The sequence below is a fragment of the Pleurodeles waltl genome, chromosome 5, assembly GCF_031143425.1.
Source record: "Pleurodeles waltl isolate 20211129_DDA chromosome 5, aPleWal1.hap1.20221129, whole genome shotgun sequence".
Taxonomy (NCBI): Eukaryota; Metazoa; Chordata; class Amphibia; order Caudata; family Salamandridae; genus Pleurodeles; species Pleurodeles waltl.
The window spans coordinates 1,253,683,710-1,253,704,991 of record NC_090444.1 but is presented as its reverse complement, the minus strand read 5'-3'; the positions used below and the strand labels follow the sequence as shown (position 1 = coordinate 1,253,704,991).

Sequence of the window (21,282 nt, the reverse complement as noted above, 5' to 3'; positions counted from 1 at the left end):
CTATTGCTCTACCTGTTAGGGAATCTAAGAGGCTGGAGTCACTTGGGGGAAAATGTTTTTTTTTTGCGAGCCTAGCACTGTGGTCTGTGAACACTGCCAGTCTCTGAGGGATATGGTTGCGCATGTGCTGTCTATGGTCCCTGGCAGTGCTGTCTCAAGCAGTAGCAGATGGGAGAGATGCATCAAATTTCAAAATCCGATGTGGACTTGACACAGCTGACTTGCTAGGCGAAGCAGTTTTGTCAACATTGGGGCTCCCTACCTGACTACGCACTTCTGGCTTTTGAGGGGATGTCACATCATCTTTAATGGACATGCCCTTTGATGGCTTCCATCTCTTCGGATACAAAGTGTACATGACTCTCGAGAGGTTTAAGGACAGCCGGGCTACGGCCCAGTTCTTGGGTTATCTTCTGCCCCATCCCATCCCCAGTCTGCTTTTCCGCCCTTTTGTGGCTACAGAAAGGGGCTGCCAACTGCACCAGTTTTCACCCAGTCAGTGCCACACATGCTTCCCAGCCCCTGTGTGGCAGAAGATGTGATATTCACAAGCCTTGTGCATCAGGCAGCCAGAGGTCGGGTCATTCAACCACCCTTTTAGAACTCTCGTAATCTGTCCTTATACCATCATAAGCACCCAGTTGGTGGCAGGAGATGTCATCACCTGCCCTACAGGCAGTCCATAACAATTGACAGGTAGGTTTTAGCAGTTGGTCCAAAAGGGCTACTCCCTCCCCTTCCTGAACTCTCCTCCCCTTATGCCACCATCTCAAGACTGGCTAACAGAGAATCATCTCTCTCTTCTCTGCACAGACATTTCGTCTCTTTCTGGTGCCGAAGGAGAACGGAGGCCTCTCAACTACTTTCTCAAGAAGGACAAATTAAAAATACTCACCTTGGGTGAGCTTTTGCCTTTCCTGGACCCACTAGACCGGATGATGCCTTGGACTTCCAGGTTGCTTATTTTCATATACAGGTCCTACCTGCCCATAGAAGTAACTTATGATCCATGGTCGACAACATGCATTTTCAGTTTGCCGTGCACACTTTTGGCCTTACCATTGCCCCTCAGGTGCTCACCAAGGTGATGGCAGTGGTTGCCGCTCCTCTGTAGACATCAGGGGTGTCAGTCTTGCCCTATCTCAATGACTGGTTGTTGAAGGCAGGTTCGTCCCAGACTGTAGTCTCTCCTCTCCAGACTATGGTGAATCTCCTGTGCTCACTGGGTTCACTATAAATGTGCTGAAATCACACCTGACCCCCTCTCATACACTTAATTTCAACAGAGCTGTTTTGGATACAGTGCAGTTTCGGGTTAATCCTTCTGAGCGTCCAGTCCAGGATATTCAGGCTATGATTCAGCCATTGTCTTGGATTTCGGTGAGACTGACACTGAGGCTGTTAGGAGTCATGGCTTCCTCCATTTGACACATGCCCGCTGGCATATGTGGGTTCTGCAGTGGGACCTGAAGTTCCAGGGGGCACAGCATCAGGGGAATTATTTCGACATGGTCCAGGTCTTGGAGGGAACTGCAAAAGATCTGTAGTGGTGGCTGACGACCTGCGAATGGGTCAGTGTCCGATCCCTCCCCCTTCCCCAACCAGATCTGACAGTAGTGACCGATGCGTCACGCCTGGGATGCGGCTGCCATCTGGGAGAGGTGGAGATTAGAAGACTCTGTTGTCTTGCGGAATCCGGATGTGCCACAACCTGATGGAGTTACTTGTGATCTGACTGGCATTGAAGGCCTTCCTAACTTTCATTGAGGGGAGGCTGGTGCAGGAGTTCACAGACATGGGATACTGCAACAAATAGGGGGTTGTAGACCTTTTGTCAGGAGGCCATGTGTCTATGGTCATGGCTGGTAGAGACTATATCTAGCTTCTGATTCCTTACTGGACCACCCATCCTCCCTGCTCTGCAAACGGATTTCTAGGGACAGGCTATAGCCCTAGTTACCGTACAGCAGTGGTCAGTGTATTTCATGGCTCTGCTCTTCTGACATGGAAAATATTGAAAAGAAACTGTCACCAGCATTTCTAGGTGTCGCTTCTATGTGTCACTAATGTTATTTCGAGTGCAACTGATGACGCATGCCGAGCTGATAGACAACACCTACCTGCGCGCAGGGGTACTGCTTATAAAAAATCTTCTGGATCCTCTCTGACCCCTTGGATAATTTTAAGGTAAGGTATAAACTAGATATAGTCTCTGGTAAATGAGGCATTGTAAAGAAATGGCTCCCTGTTGCAGTTACCCCCCACTTTTTGCCTGATACTGATGCTGACTTGACTGAGAAGAGTGCTGGGACCCTGCTAACCAGGCCCCAGCACCAGTGTTCCTTCACCTAAAATGTACCATTGTATCCACAATTGGCACACCCTGGCATCCAGATAAGTCCCTTGTAACTGGTACTTCTAGTACCAAGGGCCCTGATGCCAAGGAAGGTCTCTGAGGGCTGCAGCATGTCTTATGCCACCCTAGAGACCCCTCACTCAGCACAGACACACTGCTTACAAGCCTGTGTGTGCTAGTGAGAACAAAATGAGTAAGTCGACATGGCACTCCCCTCAGGGTGCCATGCCAGCCTCTCACTGCCTATGCAGTATAGGTAAGACACCCCTCTAGCAGGCCTTACAGCCCTAAGGCAGGGTGCACTATACCATAGGTGAGGGTACCAGTGCATGAGCACTGTGCCCCTACAGTGTCTAAACAAAACCTTAGACATTGTAAGTGCAGGGTAGCCATAAGAGTATATGGTCTGGGAGTCTGTTTTACACGAACTCCACAGCACCATAATGGCTACACTGAAAACTGGGAAGTTTGGTATCAAACTTCTCAGCACAATAAATGCACACTGATGCCAGTGTACATTTTATTGTAAAATACACCACAGAGGGCACCTTAGAGGTGCCCCCTGAAACTTAACCAACTATCTGTGTAGGCTGACTGGTTCCAGCAGCCTGCCACACTAGAGACATGTTGCTGGCCCCATGGGGAGAGTGCCTTTGTCACTCTGAGGCCAGTAACAAAGCCTGCACTGGGTGGAGATGCTAACACCTCCCCCAGGCAGGAGCTGTGACACCTGGCGGTGAGCCTCAAAGGCTCACCCCTTTGTCACAGCCCAGCAGGGCACTCCAGCTTAGTGGAGTTGCCCGCCCCCTCCGGCCACGGCCCCCACTTTTGGCGGCAAGGCTGGAGGGAACAAAGAAAGCAACAAGGAGGAGTCACTGGCCAGTCAGGACAGCCCCTAAGGTGTCCTGAGCTGAAGTGACTCTAACTTTTAGAAATCCTCCATCTTGCAGATGGAGGATTCCCCCAATAGGGTTAGGATTGTGACCCCCTCCCCTTGGGAGGAGGCACAAAGAGGGTGTACCCACCCTCAGGGCTAGTAGCCATTGGCTACTAACCCCCCAGACCTAAACACGCCCTTAAATTTAGTATTTAAGGGCTACCCTGATCCCTAGAAAATTAGATTCCTGCAACTACAAGAAGAAGGACTGCCTAGCTGAAAACCCCTGCAGAGGAAGACCAGAAGACGACAACTGCCTTGGCTCCAGAAACTCACCGGCCTGTCTCCTGCCTTCCAAAGATCCTGCTCCAGCGACGCCTTCCAAAGGGACCAGCGACCTCGACATCCTCTGAGGACTGCCCCTGCTTCGAAAAGACAAGAAACTCCCGAGGACAGCGGACCTGCTCCAAGAAAGACTGCAACTTTGTTTCCAGCAGCCTTGAAAGAACCCTGCAAGCTCCCCGCAAGAAGCGTGAGACTTACAACACTGCACCCGGCGACCCCGACTCGGCTGGTGGAGATCCAACACCTCAGGAGGGACCCCAGGACTACTCTGATACTGTGAGTACCAAAACCTGTCCCCCCTGAGCCCCCACAGCGCCGCCTGCAGAGGGAATCCCGAGGCTTCCCCTGACCGCGACTCTTTGAATCCAAAGTCCCGACGCCTGGGAGAGACCCTGCACCCGCAGCCCCCAGGACCTGAAGGACCGGACTTTCACTGGAGAAGTGACCCCCAGGAGTCCCTCTCCCTTGCCCAAGTGGAGGTTTCCCCGAGGAACCCCCCCCTTGCCTGCCTGCAGCGCTGAAGAGATCCCGAGATCTCCCATTGACTTCCATTACAAACCCGACGCTTGTTTCTACACTGCACCCGGCCGCCCCCGCGCTGCTGAGGGTGAAATTTCTGTGTGGGCTTGTGTCCCCCCCGGTGCCCTACAAAACCCCCCTGGTCTGCCCTCCGAAGACGCGGGTACTTACCTGCAAGCAGACCGGAACCGGGGCACCCCCTTCTCTCCATTGAAGCCTATGCGTTTTGGGCACCACTTTGAACTCTGCACCTGACCGGCCCTGAGCTGCTGGTGTGGTGACTTTGGGGTTGCTCTGAACCCCCAACGGTGGGCTACCTTGGACCAAGAACTAAGCCCTGTAAGTGTCTTACTTACCTGGTTAACCTAACAAATACTTACCTCCCCTAGGAACTGTGAAAATTGCACTAAGTGTCCACTTTTAAAACAGCTATTTGTCAATAACTTGAAAAGTATACATGCAATTTTTATGATTTAAAGTTCCTAAAGTACTTACCTGCAATACCTTTCGAATGAGATATTACATGTAGAATTTGAACCTGTGGTTCTTAAAATAAACTAAGAAAAGATATTTTTCTATATAAAAAACCTATTGGCTGGATTTGTCTCTGAGTGTGTGTACCTCATTTATTGTCTGTGTGTATGTACAACAAATGCTTAACACTACTCCTTGGATAAGCCTACTGCTCGACCACACTACCACAAAATAGAGCATTAGTATTATCTCTTTTTACCACTATTTTACCTCTAAGGGGAACCCTTGGACTCTGTGCATGCTATTCCTTACTTTGAAATAGCACATACAGAGCCAACTTCCTACAGGCATTTACCGAAGGTAACTTAGTTTTGTACAGTAAAACAAAAGATAATGTAATTAAAACTTGTGCACTTTAGTCGATGCCTTACTTTAGGTGTTGATGCATTATTTGTTAGTGACACGTATATCTGATAGACTTCTAGCCACAGATTGCTTATATGTTAATGTAGGCTGAATGTTCAGGTTTTAGTGGCTAGTAGCATCCGTGTGTTTATATTTTGCTAGATGATGGAACATATATTGGCTATCATTTATTTTCTGAGAGTTTTGAAGGTAGTGTTAGGCAGCAGCAACATGGAGATGATGGATGTACAAATATAGTGATACTTTGTTTGACTGTTGCACCCTCCAGCTCTCTGCTTTTATTTGGACAAGTATGCCACAAAGTGAGGTAGCACGTCTCTCGATGAGTTTCACATAGAAAACATGCTTGTTGTTTTCAGTTAGTTCTTGCAAAGCACTATCACTGCACACATTCACACTTTTTATTGCTCAGGATTTAATCTTTATATGTTTTCCTGTAGTGGAGGGTTAGCTAACCCATTTTGTGGATGTCATATAATAAGTTGTATGATGGAAGGTGTTCTTTGGTTTGTGAGTTAACGGCTACTCAGTTGACTGTACTTTTTTTTTGCAGATGTCTATGGCATTCCATTGGATCTCAGGTGGAATATGCAGCGTTTGGATATAATGAGAAATTGTACAAACTTTGATGTAGAGGTAGCACAGCGTCTTAAGCTTCTGACATCATTGGCAAACAGGTAAGCTGCAAAGAATTTCCAAAGGGAGACTGAAGTTGTTACCTTGAAATGTTAAGAAAAATGAGATATGATCCACCAGGTAACTCTCAAATATGTTCAGAATATTGTGTTGTGTTCTGTAATATATTAGATTCTCAAAAGAAGAGATTTCAGAGGAGTTATCCAATCCTTGTGGGTATTTATCATTATTGGAGTTGTGACAGGATTTGAAAACTAGACTAAAGATGGCTCCATTAGAAACCACCCACCACTATCACTGATCTGTAGAATGATTCTTATGATTAAAATACAGATGTGCAATTTATAAGGTGCACTGGCATGCACACTATGGCCCTCATTATGACCCTGGCGGACAGCGTTATTTTGGAGAAAGGTACTGCCAACAGGCTTGGTGGTACCTTTCGCCAAAATAGGACATTTGCGGTTTGGCTTGAGCCAAACCGCCAATGTACCACTCCGTCTGGCAGGTCGATAACAGCCGCTGGGCTGGAGACTTTGGTCGGGATTTTGACCCCGCCTACCGCCATGGTTTTCGTGGCAAACTTACCGCCACGAAAACCATGGCGATAGGCACTATCAGTGCCAGGAAATTCTTTCCCTGGCACTGATAGATGTGTTCCCTGCCCCACTGCCCCTCCCTAGAATCCTCCCCCTCCCTTCCTCTCCCGCCCCAGACATGCACACATCTACACACACAGACACACACACGCATTCACACACGCATACACACACAGCAACACACACTGACAAACATACAAGCACACACGCATTGACACGAGACAGCCATAGTTATCATTCATGGGGAAGATTTTGAACCATTTTCAGTTCTTATGACTTGCTCTGTTCATTAAAACATATCTTTGAAGGAGTGACAACCCACCATTTCCTACTATTTTTGTCCTTGATCATTGAATTTGGGTTCTCAGGATCTTATGGCTTTACTTATGCTTGTAGATCTTTATTAATATATGCCCATCTGATACTAGCTCTAAATACCTTTTTTTTCATTTTAGGTCAATATTGTTTCTCAACCGGGAAAAGCAGACCTATATTGAGAAGATGCAATTGAACTCCAGTAGTGGCAAAAAAATGAGCAGAGCAAGTGCCTTTAAACTGTCAACTGAACTTCATAAAGGTATTTTTCACATCTTGGATACATCCGAGTAATTCACTCGTAAAAGAATACATGATTTGGACATATGTAGTATATTGTCTTCTCTCTGAGGATAGGAATGTTTGTGGGAAAGTACCCTCTTTTTGGCATGGTTACCCCCACTTTTTGCCTGCTACCAGTGTGCTTAGACTATTTTCACTGGGATCCTACTAACCAGGACCCCAGTGATTGTGCTGTTTCTCTCCAAATTTGGTTACTTTGGACCTTTGTGCACTCCACATTTGGCATACTGGTTTCCCCTTAAAAGTCCCTAGTATATGGTACTTGGGTACCCAGGGAATTGGGACTCCAGGGGTCCCCCATGGGCTGCAGCATGAATTATGCCACCCTTGGGAGCCCATGCAAAATATGTCTGCAGGCCTACCATTGCAGCCTGCGTGAAAAGGTGCATGCACCCTTTCACTACACTAGGTCACTGTAAGTCACCCCTGTGTTAGGCCTTTCCAGCCTAAAGTGCAGGGTGCAGGTTCCTGTGTTTGAGCAGAGGTGCCCCTACGAACTCCAGTTCGAGTGCACTGGACTTGGTAAGTGTGGGAAAGCCATTTTACCCATGTACTGGCCACAGGTCACTTACCTGTTGTCCAGCTACATAATGGTAACTCCAAACCGGGCATGTTTGGTATCAAACATGTTGGAATCATACCCATTACTAATCCCAGTATTAGTGGCATGATTCCATTCGCTCTGGGGGCTCCTTAGAGGACCCCTCTCTCCCAGTATTACTCCTACCAGTCTTCCAGGGTTTTTGCAAGCAGCCTCACGCTGCGGCAGCCCCTCAGATGGGTTTGTGACCTCCTGCTTCTCTCGTGTGGTAGAGGGGATGCAACACCCTCTCCCTTGGCATTAGGTGTTACAAGGCTGGGGAGGGGTAGCCTCCCCACATCACTGGCTTGCTTTGAAGGGCACATTTGGTGCCCTCCTTGCATAATCTGGTTTGCACCAGATCAGGGAATAGCAAACCTATATAGGCATTGTGTCGTTTCTGGTGTGAAACTACACAACAGAAAGGGGAGTGACCACTCCCCTGTCCATCACCACCACAAAGATGGTACACACTCCTCCTCCAGTTGGCCACTGGATTCTGCTGTCTTGAAACTAAAATGGATCGAGGCCCCTGGGAGCATCTGAGTGGTCAGGCTAGGCAGGTGACGTCAGTTACCCCTCTGATAGGTGGTCACCGTACAAAGTGACCAAGCCCCTTTTGGACTATTTAGTGACTCCCTTGCAGGTGGGTCCCTAGATTCGGCGTACCAGACTCCACAAGGACTCCTCTGCAACGACCTCTTTTGCTCCGCTGCTGGACTCTTCTGGAGCCAAACAAGCCTGCAACTCCCGAGACAACCTCACCTTGCAACATTGTTTGGTTGGCTCCTTTCAGCATTTCCAAAATTTCCACAGCTGTGCATCCTCTAGGGTTGGTGAGGCTTCAGCTGCACCAAAGAAGCAAAAAGGAATCTCCCTTGAAGTGAAGGAGACACTCCCCTGCATCTGCAGGCACCTAAGACAACAATGCCCAGCTGCTGGGATCTTCACTGCTCTGGAACTGTGTGGATCCTGCAACATAGGTGGTGGTTCTGAGTGGTCCTCCTGGTCTTCTCTGCCTTTTATCCAACCTCGGAAACAGTGTGCCTTTGCCTCTCCTTGCTGGACTGTACCCCTGTGCACCGCTACTCTTGCAGCAACCAAGACATGTTGACTCCTGCTCCAAGGGATCTTCAGGCCCCAAGTAGCCCTGGCCTTCAGCACTTCATCCTTGCAAAGACAGTCTCTCCTCTGGTGCTCCAGCGATGTGGGGCTCCTCTCCAGGTGTGCTGATTTTGCTTCACTGCAAATTACTGTGCCTGCTGCCACTGGGCTGACTGTAGGGGCTGTGACTGCTTCGGCTGGCTCTTCCGACTGCTGAGGGTCAGCCTAGACTCCCCTCCAAGGGTCGAGTCTCCTCTGCCTTGCTGGTCCTCTCCAGCGCTGAAAATCGTCTTGTGCCCAGATTTTCATTTTCTAACGCTTGTTGGTGGTTCTTCTGGCCACTGACCATCAATGAGCCAGTGAACAGTGTGGGAAATAATCTGCACGACTCCAAGGAACTCTCTGCATATCCTGGGCTGCACAACTGACCTTCAACTTTTCTCGTCGACCCGGATCTTCATCCACAGAAAGGTGGGCATTGGCTCCTGCCCCACCTGGACATTCCTGCATGGACTGGACTCTGTCCCCTTCTTTTGCAGGTCATCTTCTTTGGGAATCCACCGTTAAGTTCCACTGGACTGGTCCTGGTCTTGCAATCTTTCTTCTTCAAGTTCCCTTGTTAGCCTACGTAACTTACCTTTGTTCTCCTTGTCGCTGGGGGTCACCTACGTTCTTGGGTGTGGGACCTCACTTCGCTTTCCACTATTTTAGGATATGGTTTGGTCCCCCTATAGTGCCCTAGCTATTTTCTACTATTCCCTGCCAATGCTTGTTTCTATATGCTAATTCCTAATAATTACTGTGTGTATATAATGTATACTTACCTCCAGTTGGGTGACTGCCTATAGTAATCTAGTTCAGTGTTACTGTAGTAAAGTAACTTTATTTTTGTAATACTGTGGTTTATTTCTGGTGAGATAACTTACTATATGACTAATACAGTAATGTAAATGCTTTGCATGTCTCCGCTATATGTTTTGGCTGCTCACCTCACCTACCACTGGAGAGCCCTGGCTTCCCAGACACTGTCTCACTAACTAATAAGGGGTTGCCTGGACCATAGGTGTCCACCACACACCAGGCCTTGCCTTCCTACATTGTTAAATTAGATATCACTCATCATTTAAACTTTATTGTTAATATCTCAAATTGCAATGCTTTTTCACCACCCAAACTTGACAAAGACCCACCATAGAAGGAGAATGGATGAGAGGAATAATACGGTAGGATGACATGCCACCTGTAGGAAAATGTCTCCCTGTTGCAGTTACCCCCCACTTTTTGCCTGATACTGATGCTGACTTGACTGAGAAGTGTGCTGGGACCCTGCTAACCAGGCCCCAACACCATTGTTTTTTCACTAAACATGTACCATTGTTTCCACAATTGGCACACCCCTGGCACACAGATGAGTCCCTTGTAAAAGGTACCAGTGGTACCAAGGGCCCTGTGACCAGGGAAGGTCTCTAAGGGCTGCAGCATGTGTTGTGCCACCCTTAAGGACCCCTCACCTAACACATGCACACTGCCATTGCAGATTTTGTGTGTTGGTGGGGAGAAAAAGGCAAAGTCGACATGGCATCCCCCTCACCATGCCATGCCATGCCCTGCCCTGCCCTGAGCTGAGGTGACCTCTGCCTTTAGAAATCCTCCATCTTGGTTTAGGAGGATACCCCCAGTAGGAATAGGGATGTGCCCCCCTCCCCTCAGGGAGGAGGCACAAAGAGGGTGTAGCCACCCTCAAGGACAGTAGCCATTGGCTACTGCCCTCCCAGACCTAAACACACCCCTAAGCCCAGTATTTAGGGGCACCCCAGAACCCAGGAAATCAGATTCCTGCAACCTGAAGAAACCAGGAGGACTGCTGACCTACAAGCCTGCAGAGGAGGAGGAAGACGACAACTGCTTTGGCCCCAGTCCTACTGGCCTGTCTCCAACTTCGAAAACCTGCAACCAGCGACGCATCCGACAGGGACCAGCGACCTCTGAAGCCTCAGAGGACTGCCCTGGACTAAAGGACCAAGAAACTCCTGTGAACAGCGGCCCTGTTCAAAACCAGCTACTTCTTTTCAACAAAGAAGCAACTTTCAAAGACTGCACGTTTCCTGCCGGAAGCGTGAGACTTCACACTCTGCACCCAATGCTCCCGGCTCGAGAACCAACACCTCAGGGAGGACTCCCCGGCGACTGTGAGACTGAGTAACCAGAGACGACCCCCGTGAGCTCCCACAGCGACGCCTGCAGAGAGAATCCAGAGGCTCCCCCTGACCGCGACTGCCTGTAACAAGGGACCTGACGCCTGGAAATAACACTGCACCCGCAGCCCCCAGGAGCTGAAGGAACCGAACTTCAGCGCAGGAGTGACCCCCAGGCGACCCTATGCCTAGCCCAGGTGGTGGCTGTCCCGAGAAGCCCCGCCCTGTGCCTGGCTGCACCGCTAGAGTGACGCCCTAAAACCCTAAGAACGATGGATTAAACCCAGATCTATGACTGGGGGTGAGTGTTTGACAATGTTCAGCATTCCGTCCATCACTTGTTGTTTTTGCTTTGTCGCCCTAAATGGGAAGGGTATGCCCAGACGTGGGTCCCGTGCTTCCCATGCCACTGGATTCAAGCTAGCCTGGCTGATGAGGGGTGAAACCCCGAAACCGGTCCCAGGATGCTTGTTTCCGGTCCAGTGAGGACCTGGCTTGGCAGTTCGGTCTGGACTGTTCCCATGAGGAACAGGGTCAAGACTGATTTGCATATGGCTGGGTCCAAACTGGGGTGGCATGGTGAGCATAAGAACGATGGATTAAACCCAGATCTATGACTGGGGGTGAGTGTTTGACAATGTTCAGCATTCCGTCCATCACTTGTTGTTTTTGCTTTGTCGCCCTAAATGGGAAGGGTATGCCCAGACGTGGGTCCCGTGCTTCCCATGCCACTGGATTCAAGCTAGCCTGGCTGATGAGGGGTGAAACCCCGAAACCGGTCCCAGGATGCTTGTTTCCGGTCCAGTGAGGACCTGGCTTGGCAGTTCGGTCTGGACTGTTCCCATGAGGAACAGGGTCAAGACTGATTTGCATATGGCTGGGTCCAAACTGGGGTGGCATGGTGAGCATAAGAACGATGGATTAAACCCAGATCTATGACTGGGGGTGAGTGTTTGACAATGTTCAGCATTCCGTGCATCACTTGTTGTTTTTGCTTTGTCGCCCTAAATGGGAAGGGTATGCCCAGACGTGGGTCCCGTGCTTCCCATGCCACTGGATTCAAGCTAGCCTGGCTGATGAGGGGTGAAACCCCGAAACCGGTCCCAGGATGCTTGTTTCCGGTCCAGTGAGGACCTGGCTTGGCAGTTCGGTCTGGACTGTTCCCATGAGGAACAGGGTCAAGACTGATTTGCATATGGCTGGGTCCAAACTGGGGTGGCATGGTGAGCATAAGAACGATGGATTAAACCCAGATCTATGACTGGGGGTGAGTGTTTGACAATGTTCAGCATTCCGTCCATCACTTGTTGTTTTTGCTTTGTCGCCCTAAATGGGAAGGGTATGCCCAGACGTGGGTCCCGTGCTTCCCATGCCACTGGATTCAAGCTAGCCTGGCTGATGAGGGGTGAAACCCCGAAACCGGTCCCAGGATGCTTGTTTCCGGTCCAGTGAGGACCTGGCTTGGCAGTTCGGTCTGGACTGTTCCCATGAGGAACAGGGTCAAGACTGATTTGCATATGGCTGGGTCCAAACTGGGGTGGCATGGTGAGCAAAAGAACGATGGATTAAACCCAGATCTATGACTGGGGGTGAGTGTTTGACAATGTTCAGCATTCCGTCCATCACTTGTTGTTTTTGCTTTGTCGCCCTAAATGGGAAGGGTATGCCCAGACGTGGGTCCCGTGCTTCCCATGCCACTGGATTCAAGCTAGCCTGGCTGATGAGGGGTGAAACCCCGAAACCGGTCCCAGGATGCTTGTTTCCGGTCCAGTGAGGACCTGGCTTGGCAGTTCGGTCTGGACTGTTCCCATGAGGAACAGGGTCAAAACTGATTTGCATATGGCTGGGTCCAAACTGGGGTGGCATGGTGAGCAAAAGAACGATGGATTAAACCCAGATCTATGACTGGGGGTGAGTGTTTGACAATGTTCAGCATTCCGTCCATCACTTGTTGTTTTTGCTTTGTCGCCCTAAATGGGAAGGGTATGCCCAGACGTGGGTCCCGTGCTTCCCATGCCACTGGATTCAAGCTAGCCTGGCTGATGAGGGGTGAAACCCCGAAACCGGTCCCAGGATGCTTGTTTCCGGTCCAGTGAGGACCTGGCTTGGCAGTTCGGTCTGGACTGTTCCCATGAGGAACAGGGTCAAGACTGATTTGCATATGGCTGGGTCCAAACTGGGGTGGCATGGTGAGCAAAAGAACGATGGATTAAACCCAGATCTATGACTGGGGGTGAGTGTTTGACAATGTTCAGCATTCCGTCCATCACTTGTTGTTTTTGCTTTGTCGCCCTAAATGGGAAGGGTATGCCCAGACGTGGGTCCCGTGCTTCCCATGCCACTGGATTCAAGCTAGCCTGGCTGATGAGGGGTGAAACCCCGAAACCGGTCCCAGGATGCTTGTTTCCGGTCCAGTGAGGACCCGGCTTGGCAGTTCGGTCTGGACTGTTCCCATGAGGAACAGGGTCAAGACTGATTTGCATATGGCTGGGTCCAAACTGGGGTGGCATGGTGAGCAAAAGAACGATGGATTAAACCCAGATCTATGACTGGGGGTGAGTGTTTGACAATGTTCAGCATTCCGTCCATCACTTGTTGTTTTTGCTTTGTCGCCCTAAATGGGAAGGGTATGCCCAGACGTGGGTCCCGTGCTTCCCATGCCACTGGATTCAAGCTAGCCTGGCTGATGAGGGGTGAAACCCCGAAACCGGTCCCAGGATGCTTGTTTCCGGTCCAGTGAGGACCTGGCTTGGCAGTTCGGTCTGGACTGTTCCCATGAGGAACAGGGTCAAGACTGATTTGCATATGGCTGGGTCCAAACTGGGGTGGCATGGTGAGCAAAAGAACGATGGATTAAACCCAGATCTATGACTGGGGGTGAGTGTTTGACAATGTTCAGCATTCCGTCCATCACTTGTTGTTTTTGCCCTAAAACCCGACACCTGCTTTGCACACTGCGCCCGGCCGCCCCTGTGCCGCTGAAGGTGTGTTTTCTGTGCCTACTTGTGTCCCCCCTAGTGCTCTACAAAACCCCCCTGGTCTGCCCTCCGAGGACGCGGGTACTTACTGGCAGACTGGAACCAGAGCACCCCTAGTTCTCCATAGGCGCCTGTGTGTTTTGGGCACCTATTTGACCTCTGCACCTGACCGGCCCTGAGCTGCTGGTGTGGTAACTTTGGGGTTGCCTTGAACCCCCAACGGTGGGCTGCCTATGCCCCAGAACTGAGACTTGTAAGTGTCTTACTTACCTCCTAATCTAACCTTTACTTACCTCTCCCAGGAACTGTTGATTTTTGGACCAATTGTCCACTTTGAAAATAGCTTATTGCCATTTTAACAAAGACTGTATATGAAATTACTTTTATTCAAAGTTCCTAAAGTATCTAAGTGATGTACCTTGCATTTAAAGTGTTAACTGCAAATCTTGAACCTGCGGTTCTTAAAATGAACTAAGAAAATATATTTTTCTTTATAAAAACCTATTGGCCTGGAGTAAGTCTTTGAGTGTGTGTTCCTCATTTATTGCCTGTGTGTGTACAACAAATGCTGAACCCTACCCTCTGATAAGCCAACTGCTCGACCACACTACCACAAAATAGAGCATTAGAATTATCAAATTTTGCCACTCTCCTACCTCTAAGGGGAACCCTTGGACTCTGTGCACACTATTTCTTACTTTGAAATAGTATATACAGAGCCAACTTCCTACACCACCCTTTCCCAAAATTCAGTTTATGTAGCAATACTGTTAAGAGAAACGCATTACCATCAAATGTCCATTGTCATGAGTCCATTGTACTGTCTTTTTTCGTTTTGCAGTATGTGTAAATCCATCTTTCACTATTACTTGCAGTTCTGCTTTGCAGCGTATTAACTTTTTTAGGCCACACACTTGTTCATCTCCCAATTAGTAAATTATATAACCATATGCATTTGAACTTTCATCCTAAACAGCAGGTTTGTTGCACAGTCAGCCTGCAGATATCACCGATTTACTTTCTTGAAGAAACTACTAGCTGCAGATTCCTAACCTTAGAATATTTCCCAGGCATCACACTAGGTACACAATATCTTGAGCAGTACTTCTGCATGCTGGTAGGTAGTGCTGACAGCCTCATGTTGACGTTGTCCTCCCCAGATGTGGACAGTGCTTGGTGCCGACTTAGGTGCCATCGCAGCACACTGATGTATGTTCCTTTCTTTTCACGCCAACTGTTGTGGATCTTGAGAAGTACCTGAGATACTTTCTGAATAATTTTTACTCTCCTTTTGTCACGCTGTATTTTATTTATTTTTTTCAGTTGTTTCAAATGTGCCCAGGACAACGTACCGGTTTTACCCTATGGGGAATGGCACAGATGGATGGCTGTGACTGGCCCCCACTTGGTTTTTCTTTGGTTCTTGGGATCTAGCCATGACTCAAGTCCTGATATGACTGGTTTTTGATGCACCAAATTAGATGTGGGGAGGGATATGAAACTTGTGTCATGGCATCGGAAGGCCCCCACGTTGCATCTCTGGCAAAACCACAGGCTGGACAGGGAGGAGGGCCGCCTGCTGGATGTTGCTGCACTGGGTGTCAGTTTCTCCGAATCCTGTGGGCTTCGGGTGAAGTGGTTCTTCAGGCGTCAGATATCTTCATCCGGAGCTTTCACGGTCAGGAGGGGTCCTTGCGATTCCCTCTGCAGGCGTTGTCATTGAGAGGTCATCCCGGGGTGGGCACTTATTCAGAATCGCTTATGGATCCTCTCTAGCTGGTTGAGCCACCTGGACACAGGCTGTGGGTGTCGGGTGCAAAGTGGTTGTGACTCACACATTTGAAGTGAGGTTGGAGTCCTTAGTTGTTGGTTTCTTCTTGGACAGTGCAGCTGTTCACTGGAGTTCTTGGTCCTTTTGAGTACAGGGCAGTCTTCTGGAGCTTTGCAGAGGTTGCAGGTTCTTTGAAGCAGGAAACAGGCCGGTAGGGCTCGGGCCAAATCAGTTGTTGTCTTCCTTCTCTGCTCGGGGTTTCAGCTAAGCAGTCCTTCTCCTTGTCAGGTTGCCAGGAATCTGGTGAGGCGGGGTCAGGGAGGCCCTTAAATCCTAGATTTAGGGGCATTTTTGGGGCCAGAGGGCAGTAGCCAATGGCTCCTGTCCCTGAAGGTGGCTACACCCTCCTTGTGCCCACTCCCTTTTGGGAAGTGGGGGTACAACCTAAGCCTGTTGGTCCCTGTCCTCCAAACCAAGATGGAGGATTCTGCTGGGAGGGGTTCATCTCAGCTCTGGACACCTTAGGGGTGGTCCTGATTGGGGTGGTCACTCCTTCCCGTTTTCCCTAATTTTTCTGCTGGACTTGCGGCCAAAAGTGGGGCTTTGTCCCAGGGTGGGCAATTCCACTAGCTGGAGTGCCCTGGGGCACTGTAATCCGAGGCTTTAGCCTTTGAGGCTCACCACCAGGTGTTCCAGTTTCTGTAGGGGGAGGAGTGAAGCACCTCCACCTAGGACAGGCTTTGTTTCCGACTACAGAGTGCACAAAGGCTCTCACCCCATGTGGTCAGGAACTTCTCAAAGTGGCAGGCTGGCACAGACCAGTCAGTCCTACACCAGCAGTTTGGATAATGTATAGGGGGGAATCTCTAAGATTCCCTCTGTGTGCATTTTTCATTTAAGCCCACACTGGCATCAGTGTGGGTTTATTGTGATGAGAATTTTGTTACCAAACTTCCCAGTATTTAGTGAGGCCATTCCTGTGCTGTGGAGTTCGTAATGACAAACTCCCAGACCAAATACTCCATATGGTTACTCTGCACTTACAATGTCTAAGAATGGACATAGAAACTGTAGGCACATATTGCTCCTGCAGCTATGCCCTCACCTGTGGTATAGTGCACCCTGCCTTAGGGCTGTAAGGCCTGCTAGAGGGATGACTTACCTGTGCCACTGGCAGTGTGTTGTGGGTATGGCACCCTGAGAGAGATGCCATGTCGACGTTGCCTTTTTCTCCCCACCAGCATGCACAAGCTGCAAGGCAGTGTACATGTGCTTGGTCAGGGGCCCCCTACGGTGGCATAATACATGCTGCATCATTTGAGGACCTTCCCTGGCCACAGGGCTAGGTACCCTGGGTACTTTTTACAAGGGACTTAACTGTGTTCCAGGGTTGTGCCAGTTGTGGAAAAAAGGTACAGATTTTGGGAAAAGAACATTGGTGCTGGGGCCTGGGTAGCAGAATCCCAGCACACTTTCAATCTAAGTTGGCATCAACACTAGGAAAAAAGTGTGTGGGGGGGAGGGGTAACCATGCCAACAATGGCACTTTCCTACAAACCCTGAAACTCGTTTGCAAGTATGTCAATGCAGCCTATGTTTCTCCCTTAGAATAACACTACCACGTTTAAGGCTGAAGCATCAAATCTGACAGTTTGCTATTTCTGCTGTTTTACCTGTAAAACACTAAAACATCTAAAATACTTGCCTAAATTCCATGATTTTGGTGTCAAAATATATACAAAAGTCTTATTTTTCTAAAATGTACAAGAGAGGTTGAGGCTTGAACCACCAAGCTCAAAGGGGTGGGGTGTTGGGTGAGTTGGTGATGGTGGTGGCCAATCATCCTACTCACAGGAGCCCCTGTGCTGGGTTAGGACCAGGTCCTCAGAAGGACATCAGTGAGGGCTTCATTGAACAGGAGTAGTGGTTCTGTGGAGGAGACTCCCGGTTGCAGTGGCTCTGTCAAGACATAAGTCTTGGCTGCCACTTAGGGCAGCCGAAGGTCAAGGTCCTCAGACGCCCTCCACACCACAACAGCGAATGACGCTGCCTCCTCCCTAGTCACGATAGGAGGAGCAAGCGTACCAGTACCTGGAAAAGTAACCTATCCACTGGCTTCACCCGGTTCCCACATCAGTCCTGTAGGAAGCAGGCTATTTATGTAGTGTATCACTGTAGGGGTACATCATGCAGATAGTGCAGATGACCTTTAATGGTTTACAGGGGCTTGCTTTAGTAATCTGAAGTGCTCTGTCTGTGGTAGTGTGGTTGATTGAACTAAAGACTTCCGGATAGATGACCAACTCTTTGTGGGATTTGTTGGAAGGAGGAAAGGATGGGCTGTGCAGAAGCAGGCCATCTCCAGATGGGTCATACTCTTCTAAGAATTGGCCAAAAAGCCACCCCCTGATGGCTTGCAAGCTCTTTACACCATAGTTAAAGCTGCAGCCACTGCCTTAGCATGCAGAGTTCTGGTCCTGGATTTCTGCCAGACAGCAGAATGGGTGTAGGAAGATGTGTACTAAAAAGAAGTACACCCTGCATAGAGTCCAGTGGATCTCCAATTAGTTGCAGTAGCAAAAGTAGATAGTACTAACGCTCTATTTTGTTGTAGTGTGGGTGAGCTTATCGGAGGGTAGTGCTAAAAATTTGTTGAACTCACAGAGGCAGTCAATGAGACACACACTCAGTAAAATGGGCACAGTGCAATTTGTGAGTTCTTCAGTGTTGACTTCTGGGAGGAAAGTCAGCAAACGGGTACTTTATGATGACTTATGAGACTAATCGCAGAGACTTTAGGAAGGTACTGGGTAGGGTTCAGGACCACACTAACAGGCTACTCTGGACAAAACCGAGGCGGCTGGGTGCAGAGCGTGCAGAATGGCATCAGGTGACCAATGTGTTTCAATGGAGATTGGTCTCAGTGAAAATAGACTACAGGCTCTGGCTAGGAAGCTAGTAGGGGAAAACCAACATGTAAGTAACAAACATGGGGTGCTTGGGGCGGTAGGTGCACCTTTGGTCCTGCGGTGTCCTTTGGCATTGGGTTTTTGTGTCCAGGAGCATGCGAGGTTGAGGGGTCCTGTGATCTGAGGCTTCAGGCATTGTGATGGAGTCCAGGAGGGGTGAAACCACAGTGGACTCGAGCTCTGGAGGGTAGAGGAACGTCGTTGACACCAGGGAACCACTTCAGATCAAGCCATAAGCAATGGGTACAGTGGTTGCTTTTAGGTGCTGGGTTTCTCTTACCACAGAGGCTGTGGGAGAGGGAGCATGCCTACAGGTGCTGCAGGTGACTTCAGAGAGTGCAGGAGGGGTGAAACCTCAGTGGACATGGACTCTGGGGAGCTGGGGAACCGGCGCTCCACACCCACTTGCGTTGGTGATGGCGGATGCAGTGATGACTTCAGGTGCTGGGTCTTTGCTGTCCCAAAGGCTGCAGAGTCCTTTCTTTAGTGTTGGTTGGGGAGCAGGTCCTCTGCTCTTAGTAGTCTTTCTTGAAGTCTCCTTGGTTTCCGGAGGCTCAGGGCAAGCCGTCTTTGGTGCCGAGTCCACTGTGGGTTGCAGAGAAGATGGCAGGGTTGGTACCAGGTCAGCTGCTTCTTTTCTCTCCTGCTGATGCAACTCTCTGTTGTCTTAGATCTTCTTAGGTCATCAGGATCTGAATTCTTAGGTTCAGGGGGGCCACCTAAATACTCAATTTAAGAGTGTTATAGGGAGTGCCAGGTGGCAGCCAATGTGTTGCCCACCTTTAGGGTGACTACACCTTTTCTATGACCACTTCTGTTGGAAAGTGGGCATAACCTTGACCCTAGATGTCTAATTTTATCCTAAACAAGATCGAGGAATTTAAAAAATGGTGTCCACTTCAGCTGGTCCACCTTAGTGGTGGGACTGACATGAAGTGGGCACACCTCCTAATCTGATAATTCTCCTACCTATCTTGCTGCAAAAAGTGCAATCAGGACAGAGGGGTTGGTCATTTCTGCCATTTGATGAGACTTGGGGTGCCTTACAAAGGTGGCTAAGCCATTGAAGCATCCATCCCTGGAATGTCCATCCTGCCTGGAGGCAGTGTCAACACCCCCGCCCAGTGTAGGCTTTTGTCTATGGCCCCCAAGAGTGCTGACTCACCTTAGGGGGGGGCAGAATTGTGGATAAGGTGGCTGAACTAATCAGGACCTGTCAGTCAACACATTTGTAGTTGGAAGGTTTTCATTGGGCACCTCTAAGGTTCTCTCTCGTGAATGTATTGGTAAGTCCACCACTGGCATCAGTGTGTGTTCACTAATACAAGATGTTTGATACCAAACATCCCTGTCTTCAGAGAAGCAGTCATGTAGCTGCTAAACTCGTAGTGACCATTGTTCTAGCACATGTATTTAAAACTGCTTCTTTGGTCAACTTATTATGTCTTAGAATCAACCAACACATAACAGGGGCATATCTGCTTGTGCAAATATGCCCTCACTTGTAATGTAGTGCACCCAACTTAGGCCTGTAAGAACTGCTGTAGGGGTGACTTCAATATATTGCATGCAGTGTTAGGTGAACAGGGCACACAGGCTGTGTGTCATGTCTTGGATCCTCTTTGGTCTTCACCAAGACACACATCCTGCAATGGTAGCCTGGCATGTGCTTGATTAGGGGTTCCTTGGGGTGACACAATTCATGCTGCTGACCTTAGGGAACCCTCTTTGGTACCTCAGGCCCTGTGCCATGTGTACCATTTAGTAGGGACTTACAGAAGGTGCTAAAGGTTTTGCCAGTTGGGAAAACGACTACAGTTTTGGGGAAAGAGATTTGGCACTGGGGATCTGGTTAGCAGGAACCCAGTGCACTTGTAGTCAAAATTACATCAGATACCAGGTGTAAGGAAATGCCTCCTTGGCATGGTTGCCGCCTGACTTTTTGCCTTTGCTGATGCTATGTTTACAATTGAAAGTGTGCTGAGGCCTGCTAACCAGGCCCCAGCACCAGTGTTCTTTCCCTAACCTGTACTTTTGTATCCACAATTGGCAGACCCTGGCATCCAGATAAGTCCCTTGTAACTGGTACTTCTAGTACCAAGGGCCCTGATGCCAAGGAAGGTCTCTAAGGGCTGCAGCATGTCTTATGCCACCCTGGAGACCTCTCACTCAGCACAGACACACTGCTTGCCAGCTTGTGTGTGCTAGTGAGGACAAAACGAGTAAGTCGACATGGCACTCCCCTCAGGGTGCCATGCCAGCCTCTCACTGCCTATGCAGTATAGGTAAGACACCCCTCTAGCAGGCCTTACAGCCCTAAGGCAGGGTGCACTATACCATAGGTGAGGGTACCAGTGCATGAGCATGGTACCCCTACAGTGTCTAAACAAAACCTTAGACATTGTAAGTGCAGGGTAGCCATAAGAGTATATGGTCTGGGAGTTTGTCAAACACGAACTCCACAGCACCATAATGGCTACACTGAAAACTGGGAAGTTTGGTATCAAACTTCTCAGCACAATAAATGCACACTGATGCCAGTGTACATTTTATTGTAAAATACACCACAGAGGGCACCTTAGAGGTGCCCCCTGAAACTTAACCGACTATCTGTGTAGGCTGACTAGTTTTAGCAGCCTGCCACAAACCGAGACATGTTGCTGGCCCCATGGGGAGAGTGCCTTTGTCACTCTGAGGCCAGTAACAAAGCCTGCACTGGGTGGAGATGCTAACACCTCCCCCAGGCAGGAATTGTCACACCTGGCGGTGAGCCTCAAAGGCTCACCTCCTTTGTGCCAACCCAGCAGGACACTCCAGCTAGTGGAGTTGCCCGCC

General features: G+C 49.4%; 1 protein-coding gene across 1 annotated transcript in view; it reads left to right on the top strand.

Annotated features, from left to right (window-relative positions):
- Positions 1 to 21,282, top strand: part of MDN1 (midasin AAA ATPase 1) — a 1,740,009-nt gene that overhangs the window by 1,111,698 nt on the left and 607,029 nt on the right. Inside the window, exons 51-52 of the mRNA XM_069235499.1 lie at positions 5,551 to 5,674; positions 6,688 to 6,809. Coding sequence (XP_069091600.1) covers positions 5,551 to 5,674; positions 6,688 to 6,809 — 246 coding nt within the window. The remainder of the gene's footprint in view (positions 1 to 5,550; positions 5,675 to 6,687; positions 6,810 to 21,282) is intronic.